Source organism: Chlorocebus sabaeus, chromosome 7, assembly GCF_047675955.1.
Source record: "Chlorocebus sabaeus isolate Y175 chromosome 7, mChlSab1.0.hap1, whole genome shotgun sequence".
In the NCBI taxonomy this organism is placed as follows: domain Eukaryota; kingdom Metazoa; phylum Chordata; class Mammalia; order Primates; family Cercopithecidae; genus Chlorocebus; species Chlorocebus sabaeus.
Genome location: NC_132910.1, coordinates 25565822 through 25586891, shown reverse-complemented (window position 1 = coordinate 25586891; position 21070 = coordinate 25565822). Strand labels below are relative to the sequence as shown.

Genomic DNA, 21070 nt, shown 5'->3' with positions numbered 1-21070 from the left:
TAGATTTTGAATGCCTTTTGGCTATCCCCCAAATCATTCCTATGAACATAGATTAGACTCTGATTCAGTCCTATAAGCAAAGAAAGAATCAGTTCATTAGGGAGTTCAAGGATAGGTTATTTGACACCTTTTGACAAAATTCAGAAGTAAACACTGATTCAGATGAAGCCTCGCTTCCTCTCATTTTCTTGTGAATAACCTTAAGCCAGAAATAAAAGAATTAAAACACAAGAAAAAGCAGAAATGGGAAACAGCCTATTGCCAGACCTCTAGCATCCTCTTGAACATTTTGAAAGGAACTTGGCACAAAAATCAAATAAGACTTAAATCAAATTCAGGCCCCTACAGATAAAACAATCAGACATTAGCAATCATTAAACACTCCCTAAAGAGGGAATCACTCAGTAAAGACATTTACAGATACTGTAAACAGAAAGAACACTGACAAAAAAGTTAGTATATTAAAAATAAAGGAAAAAAATGAAAGATGTAAAAATGAAAGTGCTTTAAAGGAAATCAAATGCCCAGTTTCTTATTTTACCCTTAAATTCACAAGGAGAAATTTCTTATAATGTTAAAGAACAACATTTTGATTGATACAGGTACAACCATATTAGCCTTAAACTCTTCTATTCTTATTCAACATTCCCCTTGGAATAAACATACTATGCAGGTGGTGGGCATTTCAAATAATTCCTAAACATTCCTTATGTCCAGGCCTAGAACAGAAATATAGTCTTTCCTCCTCTGTGATTCCACACCTGTTAATTTGATACTCTGAGAGTGGAGTTGCCAGATTAAATGATGTCCTGATTATCTCTTTCTTAAAATCCCTTAGGATGCCCTATTCATAGCTAGTTTGGATAAGGATGTAGACTTACTAATACCTTTGTATCCAAATCAAGCCCAAATTGAAGATATCAAAGAGATGCCAGAATTTTTGTGGGTAAAACTTTGATATTATCATCAACATTATTGGTACTACACCTATCCAGGTTCAGATTGACCGGTATCTGAACTTATATAATACCCTCTTAAAACCACTAGCTAATGATGAAAACTAACATTTATTTTTCTATTTTAAAAAAGAATACCTAAAAACCCCATTGTATAGGAATACAGATTCATTTAGGACCTTAGATCTATAAATAGAATATTCATTCTCCATGGTAGCAAATTTGAATTCTATTTTATCTTTGTGTATCCTAAGGCTATATGTTTTACAGTTTTGGATCTGTATTTTGTTTTCTTTAGTGTCTCCTTAGATCAACATAATCTATACTTATCTGCCTTCTTCTTGAAATATCCAATTATATACCTCCTGCTATTATGCCTTAGAGTTTACTAAAGCACCGTCACACTTTTCACAAGTATTTAACCAGGACCTAAATAATTTGAAATTTTTCTGCAATTCTACTCATTATCATACCGGTGAGGATTTGAGGCAGAAAACATATTTCAGAAGATACAAAATCAAGACTCTGAATTTGAAGTTTCAAACAGTTCAAAGGGCTTTTATGTTATGCTGGTCCATCAGCAGACATATCCCTGAAGTACATAGGTAATGAAAGTACACATAATTTATTCATACATTATTTATATATTATTTATTATTATATATAATGCAGTCACTATGCAATACAAGTATAAAAAACTAGCTACTAGATTTTACAGAAACATTTCCTGCTGTAAACTCCCATTTTGATATTTAGCAGTTTTCAAAACTCCCCATTAGTTAGTCTAAGTTTCCAATAAACTATGTTAACTCTAAATTCTGAGTCATTCAGCAGCATACAAAATTGAATTGTTACATACTTATAATATTATCATTTAGAAAATTCTAACAAAGATAATTATACGCTAACACACAAAGAAGGCTTATGAAGAAAAACTTGTGTTTTTTCCCTCCAAGCTAATTAATCCTTTTATGAACTTATTTCTCGCAAAAGAAAGGGTCTCTTATTAATGCAGAATAAAAAGTAATTGAGAAGATAATATTAGGGCAAAATAGTCTCCTTGGGAAACTTAGTAAGAAGATTTCTGATTTATCTAAGATTTTTCTGTTTCAGGTAAAAATCTCTTTGATAAGTAAATGAACCAATGGATAATGTATACAAATTCACATTACTTTAAGGCTTATGTCTTTCTCATCAAGGGATTGTAAATGTGCTATTTTATGATTCATTATATGACAAATACAAAATAAATCACCAATGTTGCCTAGGCAAAAATAGACCGAATAAAGGTAACATAGAAAAAAATGATAGCAATACCTAAAGCAAACAGAGCACTAGTCTACACCTTAGGAGCTAAGCTTTAAGCTTTCCCTAATGTGAACATGTGACCATTAGCTCTTCAGCTAGTGGGAGGCTATGTCCTTATTCTCACTAATTACTGCCCCAACTGAGTATTTTCATATGTGTATTTGATAATCTCAGAATTGAGTTCACATGAATTAAAAAAAAATCACTTCCCCATGGATACTCCTATCATAGTCATCTGTAACTCTTCATGAAATGGCTCAGTCAAGCCATCCTAATAAAAGGAAGCACCATATTTACACATCACTTTAATTAGTAGAGTTCAAAGGGCTGTGTAAACATTATCTAATTAAACTTCACAACAATTCAGTGAAGCAAGAAAAGGTTTACCCATTATCCTCATTCACAGAAGAAAGATTTTGAGGTGCTGAGAGGCTAAATGATTTCTTAGTTTCACAATGATGAGTCAGAGGTAAGGCTGGGAACAAAACCAGTACTCTAAAACTCAGATATGAAAGGAACACCATGGAAATGCTTACTCAGGTGGATCACTTCTTCAGCTGGAAATTGTCCTACTACATAAATAAAGATAATAATTAGAATGGAATTTGTATGAATGTATGCTTCTTTCTAGATTAGAAAAAGTTTCTTCAGCATTATTTGCTTTGCAGACAGTAATATAATGGCTAAAATGCATCCTAGCTAAATAGAGCCTACATTAATAGTACAACTACCTCAGTGTCTTCTCCCAGTTATCCTCCTGTTATTTCTAGAAATCCTCAAGAAGTGTTTACAACCCAGTGAGTCAGTGGCAGTGACCACAGAACATTTCCTGTTCTTTTTCTTTCCCCTGGCTTCTTTGGTTCCTATCTGAACTGATATGCCTACGATGCCTGTCATGAGAATAATATTCATGCCAAGGACAATATCTGAATGCCCCCAAAGCTTCTACTCCTTGTGGTACCAGGATGATGCTAGGTTCCTTACAGAGCTCAGGGCCAGTAGGGCCCTGCTCTGTGCCATATTTGATCATCTAGGACTTTGGAATCCTTTTATATTCAGAAATTCATAGGATCATTCAAGTAGTTCCATCACCTTCTGCCTCGGACCATATTTCTGCAGAGTCAACGGACCTGCGGGGTCCAAATGTGTGCTTCTCTTTTCTTCCTTCCATCAATCAAACTTTATTCTCTGAGGGCACCTGTAATCCCAGCACTTCAAGAGGCCAAGGTGGGAGGATCGCTAGAGCCCAGTAGTTCAAAACCAGTCTGGGCAACATAGGGAAACCTTGTTGCCACAAAACAATCAAACAAACAAATAAACAAACAAGCAAACAAAGCTAGACATGGTGGTGCATGGCTGTGGTTCCAGCTACTTGGGAGGCTGAGGTGGGAAGATTGCTTAAGCCAGGGTGGGCGGGAGTGGGGGGTGGGTTGAGGCTATAGTGAGCCATGACGGTACCACCAGCCTGGGCAACAAAGTGATATGCTGTCAAAAAAAAGAAAAAGAAAGAAAGAAAAGAAAGAGAGAGAGAGAGAAAGAAAAGAAAAGAAAACAAAACAAAAGAAAAGAAAAAAAAAAGAATTTCCTGCAAACAGACACCAGTGCATTTGGGGAATGAGGAGAGCCTGCAGGCCAGTGGGGACAATAGGCACGGGTCTATATTACCAACTGCCACGTTATTCACAGAGTATTAAAGTCGAATGGAATTGGTTTCAAACATTTTAGAACCATTTATTTAAAGGAAAATTGTTTACCAAGCTCAGTATGTAAAAGAATCAAAGCAAGGAGAAATGTATTAGTTGAAAAGAGGTGGAGGGGGGCTCTGCTACCAGCCAAATCCCCTCAGGTTCCTCAGAGCTCAACTTGAAAGACAATTAGTCCAATTTCTTTCTTTTAAAGTTGTACTTCCTGAAGGCCAGATAGTCTAGATAATACAAAGAAAAGAGGCCTGATATTTAGAAAGTGAATTACTTTTTTACTATCCCTAGTATTCTCTTCTTATGCAGTCTTAGATTTTCCCTTCTTCTACAACTTTAAGCATTCTAGCAGCAGCTAAGGCATTCAGTGCTGATTGACTCAGAAAAGTAATAGAGACAGGAAAGAGAAGTGGAGACCTTACTTCTTAGCTTCAAGATTTCTAAAGCCTCGCACTTTAGAAGAACAGAGAGACTCAAACAAGAAAATGGAAGGGTTGAGTTAGAAAAGTCAGGAGAGTTGGAGAAGTGGTGAGATCTTAGACTTCAGAGGTTCCCAGGGAGATGTTGCTAGTCAATGCTCCCTGGGCTGTGTCTTGGAGAACTAGCAAAATCCCTAGTTTTGGTTTCGGAAATTCAAAAACAAAAATATATTTTTCCTATAGCCTGTGTAGTGGTTGGAAAGGTGGTATGGTCCCAAAAAATTAAATAGATGGAAGGATGGCTGAGGCAGATGCCTTAGACACTGTCTTAGCATTTCCTATATACCTAAGGATGACAGGGAAGTAGTAGAGAGATTAAAGCAATTGCACAAAAAGGGGCACTTCTGCAAGTGCATGTGTAGGCAGTTGGACAAGGACCAATCATTTGATGGGAGTTTGGAAACATAATAGTGAAAACTAAATGCCCCTACCATGTCTTGATACTTATATGAAACCTCTGGAACAACAGAAGAGTCTGCACAGATGAAGTCTGAGTTTCTACTATGTTCAAGTAACTTTCAAAGATTTTAATGAAAAAGTCAATAAAGTTTGAGAGAGGGGTATTTAATGGATGTATACAGATACAATGGTCTGAATAATTGGTTACCAAATTACTGAACTGTTTTAAAAATTAAATCAGATCTACAAATACCAGAATCTAACACATAAATAGTTGACATCAACATATTTAAAGTACTTTGAAAGAAAAATTAAATGGTGCTTTGTTTGTTAAAAGAAAAAAAGTAATGACGTCTCCACATCTGTAAATTAGGCAAACTGCATTTCTTCTTCAACCAGCATACAAAATATTGCCCTTGAAATCTTGCTAGACAAATGTTGATATAGAGACTATTAAGCTTAGCAAATCACATGATATACCAAAGTACTATTTTACAATGTATTTTAATATTATTCATGACAAAAATAGTATCCATGACAAAAATACTAGCCATGGCAATTTTAAGTGCTTGTCTAGGTACCTTTGTTCCCTGGCTAAAATCTAAGACCCAAGTTCAGATTTCAGGTTTTCCAGCTTAATAACTCAATAACCTTGGACAAGTGTCCTTGTAATCCTCTCTCCTTCCCTGTGTAATTGGGATAATAGTAGTCCTTCATAAGACTGGATAGAGAAGTAAATGAATAATATATATAAAGTGCTTAGCACATTGCCTGGCACATCAAAAATATCATAGCCAATCCATATTCAGAGTATGCTACAGTTATTCATACATTATTCAGAAGTCTTGCATGTTTCCACTTGCCCTCTGCCATCTCTGCCATGGCCTTGAGAAGGTCATATCTGGGCCTGTATGCTGGTCTCTGGATAATTATGGAACAGCTACAATGCATCATACAAACCCACGTTAGAGCAGAGCCCTGGCAGATTTGCAGACACAGAAATAAACCAGTTTAATTATAAACAAATGAATGAATCAATCTGAGATTAGCTGAGCTCAGCCCAGTGTGTCAATCCCCCACCAAACTATAGACTTGTGGGTTAGAATAATGATGACTATTGTTTTAAGTCACTGAGTTTTGACATGATTTCTTCCACAGCAACAGCATGAAGTAAAAAAAAAATTCTATCAGTTATAACTAAAACACTTGAAATACGGGTTATAAATTGATATATATTCTATCAATTGTAATGTGTTACGCATGTGCAGTGAATTTGTTTTCCAATAGATCCTAATATCACCACATGTGATAATATGGAAGGTTTCTTCTTACTCCTTCAAATCACTATACATAAGAACTTCTCATTCATAATCTCAAATACTTTTGAGATTTACTTTTAAATCTCAAAAAGTAATTTACTTTTTACTCAAAAATCTCAATTTACTTTTTATTTCTAGAAAATTAAATAACATATTAAGGTATAGAAACAAATAACACAGAAATTAGTTAAAAAAAAGAAATTCATTAATATTAACACTGCTGAAACTCAACCAATAATAAGCACTTGGGAATATTTACCTCAAGTCTTTTAAGTTTGTACCTAAAAATATTAAAACAATTGAATTATAAATTCATTGCCCTTAAAAATATTAGAATAACAGATATAGATAAAGCATCTCTCAAACTTAATCCCCATTCTTATCTCCTACTAAGCGGATATATATTCTAACACTCTAATTTTTTCTCATTCCTTTATCTATATTATGCACCCATGAACTATATATATGAAATACTGAGATGTTTTTAAAGTATGAGAATGGAATAAGGGAGAAGCACACACTAGATGTAAGTTACTTGGAATAGTCTAGTTCTTGGGTTGGAGGGGTTGAGTACATAGATATTCATAATTACTTCATTATGTTGATCATATATTCTGTAAGCTTGCTAATTTATAATTTTAGTAGTTTTGTCATAGATTCCATTAGATTTTCTACATAGATAATCATGTCTGAAAACAAGGACAGTTTTACTTCCTCCTTCCTAGTCTGTATACATTATATTACTTTTCTTTACTTGATGGTACAGAATAGGACTGCCAATACAATGTTAACAGATGTGGTGGGAAGGAAAATCTTTGTTTTTTTCCTGATCTTAGGGGGAAGCATTTATTCTTTCACCATTAAGTATGATGTTAACTGTACGGTTTTCACAGATGCTCTTTTTTTTTTTTTTTTTTTTTTTTTTTTTTTTGAGACAGAGTCTCGGTCTGTCAGTGAGGCTAAAGTGCAGTGGTGCTATTTTGGTTCACTGCAAGCTCCACCTCCCAGGTTCATACCATTCTCCTGCCTCAGCCTCCCGAGTAGCTGGGATTACAGGGGCCTGCCACCAAACCTGCCTAATTTTTTTTTGTATTTTTAGTAGAGACTGGGTTTCACCACACAGATGCTTTCTATCAAGTTGAGAAGTCCCCTTCTATTCCCAGTTTGCTGAGAATTTTGCTTTTTATCAGGAATGGATGATAGATCTTGTCAAATGTGATTTCTGAGATTATTAACGTATTTTTATTTTTGTTTGTTTGTTTCAGTTTGCTACCCGACTTCAAATTGTATTTACAGGGTTACAGTAACCAAAACAACATGGTACTGGTATAAAAACAGACACACAGACCAATGGAACAGAATAGAGATCGTAGAAATAAGACAGCGCACACACACACACATAAATATACATATATATGTATACATACAAACACACATATATAGGATTACATTTGGATTGAAATTTTGAAACTAATAAGGTATAACTGACATACAAAAAGCTGTCCATATTTAATGTAAACAACTTGGTGAGTTGAGAGATAAGTACACACTCTATTCCTCTATTGGTGAATGTTTTAGCTGCTTTCAATTACTTACTATCACCAACAAGCTGTAATAAACATTTCTGAATATACAGGCCAGGTTTTTTAGACGTCTAGAAAAATAATGGAATCTCTAGGTCATATGAAGTGCACATTTTCAGATTTCATAACATTGTCAAATTACCTTCTAGAGGTAACTATAATAAAGGGACTAGAGGGACTATAATAAAGCATAACTTCATCAGCAGTGTGTGCAAATATGTGCTTCCCTGGATCCTTGCCAACATTTGATGTCATCAAGCTTTTCATTTTTTGCCAATCTGATGTGCGCAAACAGTGTCTCATTTTAATTTGCAATTGTCTGATTATTAGTGACACTGAGCAATTTTTATATGTGTATTAGCCATTTAAATATCCTTTCCTATAAATTGTTATTTTAAAAGTTAGGTTTTTGTATTTTTACAAAACATTTATATATGCTGGATATTTTTTAAAACATTTATATAGGCTGGATACTAATTATTTGTTACGTATAATGCAAATATTTTCCCCCAATAAAACGCAAAAATTTTAACTCTAACAGGCACTTATTTGTTCTATAGATTTTAGGAAATTAGATGTATTTATGTCCAAGTTTTCTGCTTATTTTTACTCACATATTTCTCTGTGTATGTATGTGTATCTTTTAAAAGAAAATCTTACCTGCTCTAAATTTATGACCAAGTTCTATTAAGTTCTCCAATAATTTTTATTTTTGTTGTTTTTAATTTATGTTCTTTATCTCATCTGAAATAGATTTGTATGTATGGGGTAAGGTAGGAATTTAATTAGATTTTTTTCCTAAATCGGAAGTCAAATGTTTTAATACTATTGATTGAAGTATTTAGTTTTTCCCCAGTGTTTAATGACACTACCCTATTTACACAGATTCATATATATGAATGTGTTTCTGTTTTTTTCCATCCTTTCCCATTAATATATTTGTCTTTTCTTATGTCTATGCTTTAATTTTAATTACCCAGTTCTTTATAATATGATTTGAGGCAGAATAAAGTACTACTGTTCAGAATAATTAACATTTGTTGAGTCAGTCAGCGTTCTAAGTGTTTTACATGTATTATCTCTATTTGACCTTAGAACAATATATGATGTAGATGTTATTATCCTCACTTAGGAGGTAAGGAAACTGAGGAACAGAGAGCTTGAGTAACTTATAACTTAGGTAGCAAGCTCACACAACTAGAAAGTGGGAAAGCTAAGAAGCAGAAGGAAAAAAAAAAGTCATCTTATGCTTTTCCTTCCAATTAATCTTTATTCTTATAAATATGTGGATGCTAATAATAATTACAAGTTGCTAGGCATAATTTTGAACTATTTCAAATAAATCATGACATATGGTCACACTATTTGTAAGATAATGCTTTTGTGGAATAAATCTTTCCACTCCTGTGCAAAATTGTGAGCCTTTGGATGGTATGGAATTTATTGCTTTATTTGGTAATAATAGCATTCTTATGTGAATAAATTCCCCCACGCAAAAACATGGGCTAGATCTCTACTTGCTCAGACTTTTCCCTTTGATTATATATTTGAAAAGTTATTTCTATATTCTTGTTTCTGTTTAGTTTTATTCCAAAGAATTTTATAGTTTTATTACTAGTGTGAGTGGAATATTATTTTCTATCACATTTTCTAATTATATATTATTGATATCTGTAGATACTACCTATATTTGTTATTGTATTCAGCAACCTTCCTGAACTTTCTCATTAGTTCTAATATTTTAACAGTTGATTATCTTGAGTTTTAAGGATAAATTATCATACCTTCAAAGAACATCACCTCGTCTCCTCTTACAAGTCTTTGTCTCCTAACTCATGTCTGTCAACTTGTTGTATTAGCCAGGAACACCAATAACACAATGCTGGAAAATACAAGTAATAGTTGTTATCTCTGTCCCACCTTTAGATAAATGGGAATAACTCTAGTGTTTTATAACAGATTATATATATTTTTCTATTTATTTATTTTCAGTTGATACCCTTTATTAGATTTTTAAAAAGCACCAAATATTGATAGCTTGAAATGAGATTTTTTTAAAATTGTTTCTTTTTGTTTTTTTTTAAAAACACAAATGGGTATACACTTTTACTAACTGCTTTTTTCTGCATTATAGAAGGTTATAAGAGTAATATTTTAAAAACTTGGAATTCTTGTTTTGTATTCTTTTCATATACTATGGTTTAAATTTGCTAATATATGTAATAACACTAGGACAAAGGTTTTTAAATTCTCCTGATGTTCTTGTCTTGTTTTGATATGACTATCTTAGTTTTATAAATTGAATGAAATAATGTTTCTGCTCCTCCTCCTCCTTCACTTCTCATGAATCACATTTCATAAGACACAAATAATTTATTGTTTGAAGAATCAATACAAATAATCTTGAAACTACCTAGTATTTATGTCTTTAACATAAAGTATTCTGCTTACTATTTTAATTCATTCCATAGTGAGTGCCTTAATAGCTTCTGTACTGTTTGGGCCAAATTTGGTAATATTTTCTAGGCTTTAATATTTAACCTAGAGACCAGAGAGCCAAGGTGGTTGACTAGACAGACAGGAAGAGCTTCTTCCACCAAGAGAGACAAGACCATCAAGTAGGCTGGCATACTCCAAACAGATTTTCAGAAAGAAGGCATTGATAGTGGACACAGGGAGGACTCAGAGCCGGGGGTTGACAGTGCAGAAAACTGGGAACTCCCAATCCAGTTGCCTAACACCAAGACTCATTCCTGGCCCCAAGTGGTTCCAAGAGAAGGGGTGAATAAAACAGACATAGAGTGGCCCACTCTTGCCACAGACCTTTGGGATCCTAGCTATAGGGGGCCCCACAATCTCCACAGGCAATTGAGTTGCCACAGAGAACTGCCAGGAGAGATGGCAGAGCCAGAACTACAGTCTATCTAGAGCCCAGAGGGTTTGGCATGGGAATGGCTGCAGTGGAGCATGATCATGAGTGCCCATTCCCCAAGGCTCATCATACTCCTCAAGGTGGTTTTATCTTTCTCTGTTTTCTCTGTAAGATGCTAGCTAGTCTAACTCTATTGGTATCACACTTAATTTTAGGCTCCATTGTCAATTGATTGCTCTACTGTTTCAACAATACCTTAGGGGATAAATGGCTCCAATGTCTAATCAATTGTATTCAAGCCTCTTTGTAGGGCAATCCTTGAGGCCAGTCTTTTTTCTAACCCAAAGAGGGTTTTTCTTGGCTTTTTCATTTCCTATTTCTCTCTGTTAAATGTTTAGCTTGCTGCGCTCATGGACTACCAGTCTCCTCCAAATTATCTTATATCAAAATTGTCATTGTTTTTGACAGGGTCCTCAGGCTTGAATGTACCTATGGTCTGTTTCAAATAAAGAAACTTCTCTTAGGAAGAACAATGGAGCTCTCTGTTTTTGCAGGCTACCTGTTTTTCAAAGCAAAACTCTTAGACACTTCTGCAGATCTGTGCCTCAGGGGCAGGTGCAGTGGCCCAGTGCTGCTACAATGATAATCATGTTACTAGTTCATGCTGGGTGTTGGAGGTGGGCATGAATGGTGGTATCCCCTGGTCTTCCCAGCTTCTGTCTTCTGGAACAAAACCTTTACCCTACCAATGTGGTGAGATGAGGATGAATTAGACCCAACATTATTGACTTGCAACATGTAACGTGTAACTTCTACCCTATGAGTGGGTGCTGGGTGGGAAAATGGAGCGCTAGATGTAGCTGCTTTGTTTAAATAGGAACTTCTGTAACACAGACTTGGGAGATAAACAGTTCTGGCAGCCTGCTCCTTCTGGAGAGATACCAGACTGGGATCTGAGAGAGAGCCTTGTGTTCTTAGATGCAACTGCTTGGAATAAAGTTTTTGTCACGCTGTGCTGGTAGAGGATAGGTGGGAAGAAGTAGTGGGTCATGGCTCAAATGCCACAGACTTACATTTATCTTACATAGATTTAGTAGATTTTCTTCAGTAAATGTTTATGCATTTGCTATATGACCATGATGAATTTCTAAAGTTTTAAAATGATTTTAAAATATTTTTCACAAGTTATGTTTTTTTTTTTTTTTTTTTTTTACTGGGGACTGGGTTCACAGACTGGTTATACCACCATTCTGGAAGTATCTCCCTGTCCATAGTTTTCCTGACTTAATAAAAATATTGTTCTGCACTGATACTTATGTTCGTATTGTCACCCAACTAATTATTTCATTTTTAATGAATGTTTAAATCAAATTTGCTATAATATATATGATGTTAGATGTGTCATATTTTATAAACAAAATTCTAAAAACTTTATATTGATTCCATAAATTTTATGTGTGTATATATATATATACAGCCATCCCTTGAAATGCATCTAATATTTGTTCTAGAACCCCTTACATATACCAAACTCTTCATATACTCAAGTCCTGCAGTTAGTCCTGAAAAACCCATATATATATATAAAGTCAGCCCTTGTTGATTTCACATCCAAGAATACCATATTTTCAATCTTCATTTGGTTAAAAAAAAATCTGTGTATAAATGGACCTGTGCAGTTCAAAACCATGTTGTTTAAGGGTCAACTGTGTGTGTGTGTATGTGCCTATCTACCTTCTAGCTAACTATCTCATATTTTCTTTATACATTCATCCATCAGTGAATGTCTGAGTTGATTGCATATCTTGGCTATTGTGAATCATGTTTCAAGGGACACAGGACTTCAGTTATCTCTTCAAGACACTGATTTCAATTCCATAGCCTACATACTTAGAAGGGTGATTATTAGTTAATATGGTAGTTCTATTTTTAATTTTTTAAGGAACCTCCATACTGTTTTCCATCATGGCTTAACCAATTTACATTTAAACTAACAGAACAAGGATTTCTTTTTCCACATCCTCGCTAACATTTGTAACCTTTTTTTTTTTTCCATCATACCCAACCTAACAGAAGTGAGGTAATATCTCATTACAGTTTTGATCTGTATTTCCTTAATTAGTATATACCCAATGGCCATTTGTATGCCTTTTTCAGAGAAATGTCTAGTCAAGTCCTTTGCTCACTAAGAAAATCACATTATGTGTGTGTTTGTGTATGTGGATTTGTTGCTAATGAGTTGTATGAATTACTTATATATTTTGGATATTAACCTCTTATCAGATATATGATTTGAAAATCTCTCATTCTGAGTGTCTTCTTTGCTGTGAAGAAGCTTTTTAAGTTGATAAAATCCCGTTTGTCTATTTTCATTTTTGTTGCCTGTGCTTTGGAGGTCATATCCCAAAAATTAATGCCCAAACCAAAGTCTAGAAGCTTTTTCCCAAACTATATTTATCCATTCAGTTCTGCTAATATTTGCTTTATATTACATGTTTAGGTTCGCTAAAGTTTGATACATACATAGTTATAATTGTTATATCCTCTAATTAATGGAATCCCAATTCTTGATATAATTAACTGAAGTTTTTGACTTAAAGTCTATTTTTTCTGTTACTAAGATAGTCCATTCTGCTCCCTTTTAGGTACAATTTTCATGAAACATCCTTCTCCATCATTTCATTTTCAGCCTCTGTGTGTCCTTAAAGATAAAGTGAGTCTCCTGCAGACAGAATATAGTTGAACTTATATTTTTTTATTTATTCATCCACTGTATGTTTTTTGATTGGATTAAGTCAATTATATTTAAAGTAATTGTTATAGGTAAGAACTTACTATTACATTCAAGCTGAGAATCACTCAAGAATGCAATCCCATTTACAATAGCCACCACATACAAAATACTTAGAAATACATATAAACAAGAGGTGAAAGATCTGTACAAAAAGAATTACAAAATACTGCTGAAAGAAATCAGAGGTGACACAAACAAATGGGAAAACATTCTGTGCTCATAGATTGGAAATATCATTATCATTAAAATGGCCATACTGCCTAAAACAATCTGCAGATTCATTGCTATTCCTATGAAACTACCAACGTCACCTTTTCATATAATTAGAATATATATATATATATATATATATATATATATTCCATATGGAACCAATAAAGAGCCCGAATAGCCAAAGAAATCCTAAGCAAAAAGAACAAAGCCAGAAACATCGTATTATCTGATTTCAAACTATATATTACCCAACTTCAACCTATACAACCATAGGAACCAAAACAGCATGATGCTGGTACAAAAACAGAGACCAATGGAACAGAATAGAGAACCCAGAAATAAAGCTGCATGCATATAACCATTTGATTATCGCAAATAGTTATACGTTTCCCCACTGACAATCATTCGATTATGACAAATGGTTATAGATGCCCCCACTGACAAAAATAAGCAACGGGGAAAGGACTTCCGGTTCCATAAATGTTGCTGAGATAGCTGGCTAGCCATATGCAGAAGAATGAAACTGGCTACCTTTTACCATATTCAAAATTAACTCAAGATGGATTAAAGATTTAAATGTAAGGCCTCAAACTATAAAAATCCTAGAAGAAAATCTAGGAAACACCATTCTGAACATTGGCCTTGGGAAGGAATTTATGACTAAGTCCTCAAAAGCAATTGCAACAAAAATAAACATTGAGGCTGGGTGTGGTGGCTCACACCTGTAATCCCAGCCCTTTGGGAGGTACCAAGGCAGGCATATCACTTGAGGTCAGGAGTTCAAGACCAGCCTGGCCAACATGGTGAAACCCATCACTATTAAAAATGTATAAAAATAGCTGGGTGTGGTGGCACGTGTCTATAGTCCCAGGTACTCAGGAGGCTGAGAGGAAAGAGATAGCATCTTATACCAGACAGAATGGCTATTATTAAAAAGTCAAAAGACAACAGATGCTGGTGAGGCTGGGGGGAAAAAGGAACACTTATATACTGTTTGTGGGAATGTAAATTAGTTTAGCCACTGTGGAAAGCAGTTTGGAGATTTCTCAAATAACTTAAAACAGAAACAGAACTACCATTTGACCCAGCAGTTCCATTACTGGGTATTATCCAAAAGGAAACAAATCATTCTAGTAAAAAGACATACACTCATATGTTCATTGCAGCACTCTTCATAGTAGCAGACATGGAATCAACCTAGGTGTCCATAAAGAATGGACTGGATAAAGAGAACATACTACATATACACCATGGAATGGTACACAGCCATAAAAAAAGAATGAAACAATGTCCTTTGCAGCAACATGGATGAAGCTTTAGGCCATTATCTTAAGTGAATTAACTCAAGAATAGGAAGCCAAATACCACATGTTCTTATTTATTAATAAAAGAAGGAGTTAAACATTAGATAATCATGAACATAAAGATGGTAACAGTAGACAATGGGGACTACTAGAAGTGGAAGAGAAGGGGGAAATAAGGCCTGAAAAAGTAATTATTGGTACTATGCTCACTATCTGAATGATGGAATCATTTCATACCCCAAACCTCAGCACCATACAATATACCCACGTAAAAATTCTGGACAGGTATCCCTTGAATCTAAAAGTTGAAATTATTTAAAAAATAAACTTACTATTTTAAAAAATATATATTCTTACTGTTTTCTAGTTCCTTTTTTCTTTCTCTATTTTTTGCTGTCTTCCTCTGTGACTAATGATATTTGTAGTATTATGCTTTGATTCCTTTAACTTTTCTATATCTACTTACTACATGGTTTTTTCTTTGTGGTTACCATGAAGCTTACATAAAATATCTTACAGTTACAACTGTGTATTTAAGCTGATAACAGCTTAACTTTAGCTGTATACAAAACCTCCACACTTTAACTTCTCCATCCCCCACATTTTATGTTATTGATGTCACAATTTACATCTTTTTATACTGTATACTACCCATTAACTAATTCTTTTTTTTTTTTTTTTTTTTTTTTTGGAGATGGAATCTCGCTCTTGTTGCCTAGGCTGGAGTGCAATGGCATGATCTCAGCTCACTGCAACCTCTGCCTCCCTGATTCAAGTGATTCTCCTGCCTCAGCCTCCCGAGTAGCTGGGATTACAGGCGCCTGCCACCATGCCTGGCTAATTTTTTATTCTTAGTAGAGATGGGGTTTCACTATGTTGGCTAGGCTGGTCTCAAACTCCTGACCGCAGGTGATCCACCTGCCTCAGTCTCCCAAAGTGCCAGGATTACAGGCAGGAGCCACTGCACCCAGCCCATTAATTCTTGTAGCTATAATTACTTTTACTTTTTAAATACCTTTCTCTTTTAATCTTCATACTGAAGTTAAAAGTGATTTACACACCACTGTTAGAGTATTAGAGTATTTTGAACTTGACCATATGCTTACCTTTACAATGAGTTTTATACTTGTTTTTATGTTCTTAGTATACTTTCATTTCAACTTGAAGAACTCAATTTATCATTTCTTTTAAGGCATGTCTACTGGTGATAAACTCCCTCCGCATTTTTTTTTTTTTTTTTTTGGAGGTGGGGGAATTTTTTCTTTCTTTTATTGTTTAAGGACAGTTGTGCTGATATATTATAATTAGTTGATAGTTTTGTTTGTTTTTATTTAGCACTTTGAATATACCATGACACTCTCTTAGCCTGCAAGGTTTGCTAAGAAATCCACTGCTGAGAAATCTTATGGGGGTTCTCTTATTTAAGATGATTCACTTTTCTTTTGTGGTTTTCAAGATTTTCTTTTTTGCATTTGACATTTGAAAATTATATTTTAATGTGTTTTGGTATAGACCTCTTTTGGTTCAATCTATTTGGAGATTTTTAGGGCTTCATGAAACTGCATGCCCATTTCCCTCCGCAGATTTGAAAATTTTTCAGCCAATATTCCTCTTTATGTTTAATTTATTTGGGGTTCTTTAGGATTCATGGATCTTGATATTCATTTCCCTCTGCAGATTTTAGAAGTTGTCTGTTAATATTTCTTTAAATAAGCTTTCTGCCCAAATTTTGTTTTCTGTTCCTTCTAGACCTCCCCAAATGCATTTATTGGTTTTCTGTATGGCAGTCCTGGTGCCTGGATCTGAAGGCATGGACCTCATCCTGAGTCCATGAACCCTGTCTTGGTACTGGGGTCCACTGAGGAAGTCTTGGCACCTGGGTTCACAAGGCAGATCTGGTGCCTGTGACTAGGGGGACAGGCCTAGAGTCTGGACATACAGAGGTAAGCAAGGGGCTTGGGTCTAGGGGAGCCAGCATGGTGGTGAGGTAGACCTGGGGCCTGAGTCTACACGGGCAGGCCTAGGTCCTGGTCTTCTGGTACTGGCCTCGAGCCTAGGGCCATGGGGTAGCTTGGAGCCTAGGTCGACAGGAGCTAGCATGGTTCTGGGGTGGGCATGAAACCTATGTCAGCATTAGCAAGTCTGAATTATAGTCCTCTGGTGCTTGCCTGCAGCCTGGGGCCATGGTGGTGGCCTGAAGCCTCACGCTTGTGGGAGGTGGCCTAGCTTTGGGGTTCACTGGGTGAGGTTGGTGCTGGGATTTGCAGCAAAGTTGGGTGCTCACTTCACTCTCCTTCTTCCATAGAGAGGGAGGTTTGGGAAAGATGTGATGTGGGTAATGTAAAAATTTCCTTCCTACCCTCTCTAACTTGTCTTTTCTTATTTGTATGTTCCACTGATGTGCTATAACATCTTACCCACATGCCTTAGCTCTTATGAAGATTTCTCTTGCATGGATGTTTGTTCAAATTCATATTTCTGTGAGGAAGCAAGTACTAGAAACTCCTATCTTGCAATCTTGCAGATGTCACACCAAATACAATTATTAATGTTATTTTACAAGTCAGCACTCAGATGAACATATATATTTTGGTGGGGGAGTGGCTCACTTTTGCATCTTCTCTTCTACTACTGCTTACTAGAATCATTCTAAAGGAAATCAGACTTCTGTTTCCTTGTATAGCTGGAAATTTCTTCATTGCACTATTCTACTGAGTGACAGTTTAGCTGGGCATAAAATTCTAAATTAATTTTTTTTCCTCAAACTTTTGAAGCTATTACTCTATCATCTTCTAACATCTAAATCCATCAATAAGTAATTAGGTTTCACTTAGATTTTAGTTTATTTGTAGATATTCTCCTTACCCCTTATAAATTCTAGGATTGTTAATGTTCTGAAATTTTAATATATGTATCTAAAAATAATTATTTAATATTTCTCAGAAATAGTTAAATTTTTTCACCTCAGGACTCACATCTTTTAGTTTTGTGAAGTTATCAGTGCTTTCCCTTAAAATGTTATGTCTATATTCATCTTAATAATCTCTAGTATCACCTTCTGAAACTCTTATGTCAGAATTTCTTGTGTTCCATATCACAAGCCATGTTTTCTAGATACTTATTTCTCTGTGCTGAATTCTGGGATGAGTTCAGTTTATTACTCCAGAAGATTTATTTTTCTGTTGTGTTCATATTGCTATTTAGTGTTACTTTAAAGTTTTATTTTTTAACTTCAATTATATTTTTCATTTTAAACATTTCTAATTCATTCATTTTCATAATTATCAATTTTATATAATCCCATATTCTTGTTTTATAAACTGTTATTTTTCTCTCATTGCTGTAATACCTTTTTTTAATCTTCATAATGGCATTAAAAATACTTAAAATGCATTTTGTTTGCACTTGTATGCCTATTTTCCTCACCCTCAGGTTTTCTGTTTGTCAAGTTTGTTGTTTGTCCACATCTTTGTTAAGTGCCTATGTTGTTATGACCCCTGAGATATCTTATCCTACAGGATCCTGGTCTCTTGCAGTAAGTTTGCAGTGGCCTTAGCCAAGGCTCCAATAATGGTCTGGTACAGAAGAGGCCTTGCAGTCATGCCTGTCAGTCTTCAAATATTCATTTCTAGACTTGTCCTTGCTTAGCTTTAGACTCCCATAACTGTACCAAATTTGCTGCAGGAGCCCCAAGCTATATGGCAGAAGGTGCTGCTATTCCAAGTAGCCAAGAGTAGAAAAAGAGGTGGCATCTTTCCCAGCACTCAGCACCCAGCTCCATACAAGTTGTGCACACATGGCTCTGAGCTATATGCCCAACTTGTGTGGGCATAAAGAATGGTTTTTCCAAGCATTCACCTGGGTCCCATCACCCACCTTGCCTGTGGACTAGCTTCACAGCTTCAGGGTGTTCTGAACTCATTTGTCCCCCACTGCTTTTTATTAAGATGACATCCTTATTCTACTCTATAGAGACCTCTCTTTCTTGCTTTCTAGAACAACTATGTGTATTAATTTTAAAAATAGTTTACTCTTATGTCTGAATATGGAACAGATGGAATGGAATATGTGTCAGTATGTGCTCAATCACTATTATTGACAAGGAAATCATAAAAATAATTTCTTTACATATAATGTCCTATATTACATATTATATTATATAATATATGCAGTATGGATGACATGCAATATATATATTACAATATGTGCAGATATATTATTTTCCCATATACAGAATCATACCCAATGGAATGATAGGTTTTAAAGTTAATAGACTTTAAAAGGAGAATAATTGCCTTTCAATAAATCCAACATTGGCAGTTCGCTCTCCAGCATTTGATCAAATCACAGTTTCTCTGGTTGATACCAGAGGTTGATGGCTCAGGTTTAGAGGCCATACTGAATGAAAAGTAGATCATATCTTTCAACTCTAGACTCACACACAATGCAGCATGAAACTTGAATTCTCAGAGACATGCAGGAACTAAGACAGTCTGAAGGATGAACATATTTATATTTCCCATCTCGTGTTCAATCCTGAACATAACCTAATTAAGTGGAATGTCAGGTAACATACCCTGCATTATTTAAATTACTATTTCTGGCTCTTTTTTTCTATTTTGCTATTGCTTTAAAACTTTAGGTTAAGTATAATTACTATGCAACTTGTCTTACCATGTTTTAGACATATTAAAATCTCTGCTCCATTTCAAAGTAATTATTTGAGCATTTACTATGGGATAGCCACAGGCAATGGTTTCAACATTAGGGAAGATAGCTTGGACAATGGTAAATAAACAGCTTAAGAATTTAAGCACTTCCCTGAAATGTCTCACCTATAGTCAGGAATGTGTTTTCTCACCTAACACTTTTCAAATCATTACTAATCAACCCACATCAAAGCCAAGCAACACAAAATCAACAACAAAACCTACAGCAAATTTTAAACAGCAAGAGAATTGGACTAGAAGCTAGAAGTTCTTAGTTCTAGTGCTAGGAACACAGCAACTAGGAGTATGATCCAAGATTAGTTATGTGACTCTGGGGATCATATATAACATTCGAGTTATGGACACCTAACCCATGAGAACACTTCAAATATGAGTATTTCATAGAATATTCACTAACCCTTCACAATATATAATATACTTATCCATTTGTCTATTCATCTGTCTAACAAGCACTTATTGCTAGTTTATTATTCAAAGCTTTGTTTGCTACTGGAAATTCAGAAATTGAGAAAATTACATGGTCTGTTTTAGAAGTTCATTGTCACAAAAGAGAGTCAGATAGCTATAACAGAATATGGCATTATGATATAGAAATGCCCAGGGTGTGGAAGAAATCAAGCACAATGGGGTTTAGGGAGGGGGATACCTAGCCTGGCTTGTGGCAGTGAGGGCATGTTTTTCAGGCATGTTTGTGGAAGTGAGGGCATGAGCTGATTCTTGAGAGCTATAAGTACATCAGATGAATGAGGTGAAAAAACCACTCTGAACAGTAAAATCTGACTACACAAAAAAGCAGGGATTTCCAATAAACTTGGAAAGGCTTAGGAAGCTAAAAAGAGTTTGAGATAATTAGAATACAGAATATAAGTTGAAGACAATGGTTGGTGATGATGCTGGAGTACAAACACAACCATGAAACGATAGAAAACATTTCATTCTCATCATGTATTTAGGAGAAGAGAAAGGCTGATTCATGTGCAAATGACCACATTACAGTTCAGGTACATCCTCTATTTACAAGAGACTTGGTTTAGGAAGGGGAACATCACACACCGGGGCCTATCATGGGGAGGGGGGAGGGGGGGAGGGGGGAGGGATTGCATTGGGAGTTATACCTGATGTAAATGACGAGTTGATGGGTGCAGCACACCAACATGGCACAAGTATACATATGTAGCAAACCTGCACGTTGTGCACATGTACCCTACAACTTGAAGTTTAATATTAATAAATAAATTTAAAAAAAAAAAAAAAAAAAAAAAAAAAAGAAAATGTCAAGAAACGCAAGTTTTGCATTACACTGAATTCTTGTAAAAAACCATGACTGAATGTATCTAATGATTTTGGAGATGAACATGACAGAAATCCACATGATAGGCTTCACCCAGCATACTGTTTATTAGAGGGGAGATGAGT

General features: G+C 35.1%; 1 protein-coding gene across 10 annotated transcripts in view; it reads right to left on the bottom strand.

Moving 5' to 3' along the window:
• Nucleotides 1-21070, bottom strand: part of MTHFD2L (methylenetetrahydrofolate dehydrogenase (NADP+ dependent) 2 like) — a 190133-nt gene that overhangs the window by 29133 nt on the left and 139930 nt on the right. For 2 of the 10 annotated variants that reach the window (XM_007998887.3, XM_073017406.1), the window contains exon 7: nucleotides 9526-9623. The exons of 7 other annotated variants lie outside the window; for them this stretch is intronic. In XM_007998887.3, coding sequence (XP_007997078.2) covers nucleotides 9553-9623 — 71 coding nt within the window. In that variant the 3' untranslated portion in view covers nucleotides 9526-9552. Of the gene's footprint in view, nucleotides 1-9525; nucleotides 9624-21070 lie in introns of those variants that run through there. One more of the 10 variants, XR_005236379.2, reaches the window with a different exon arrangement.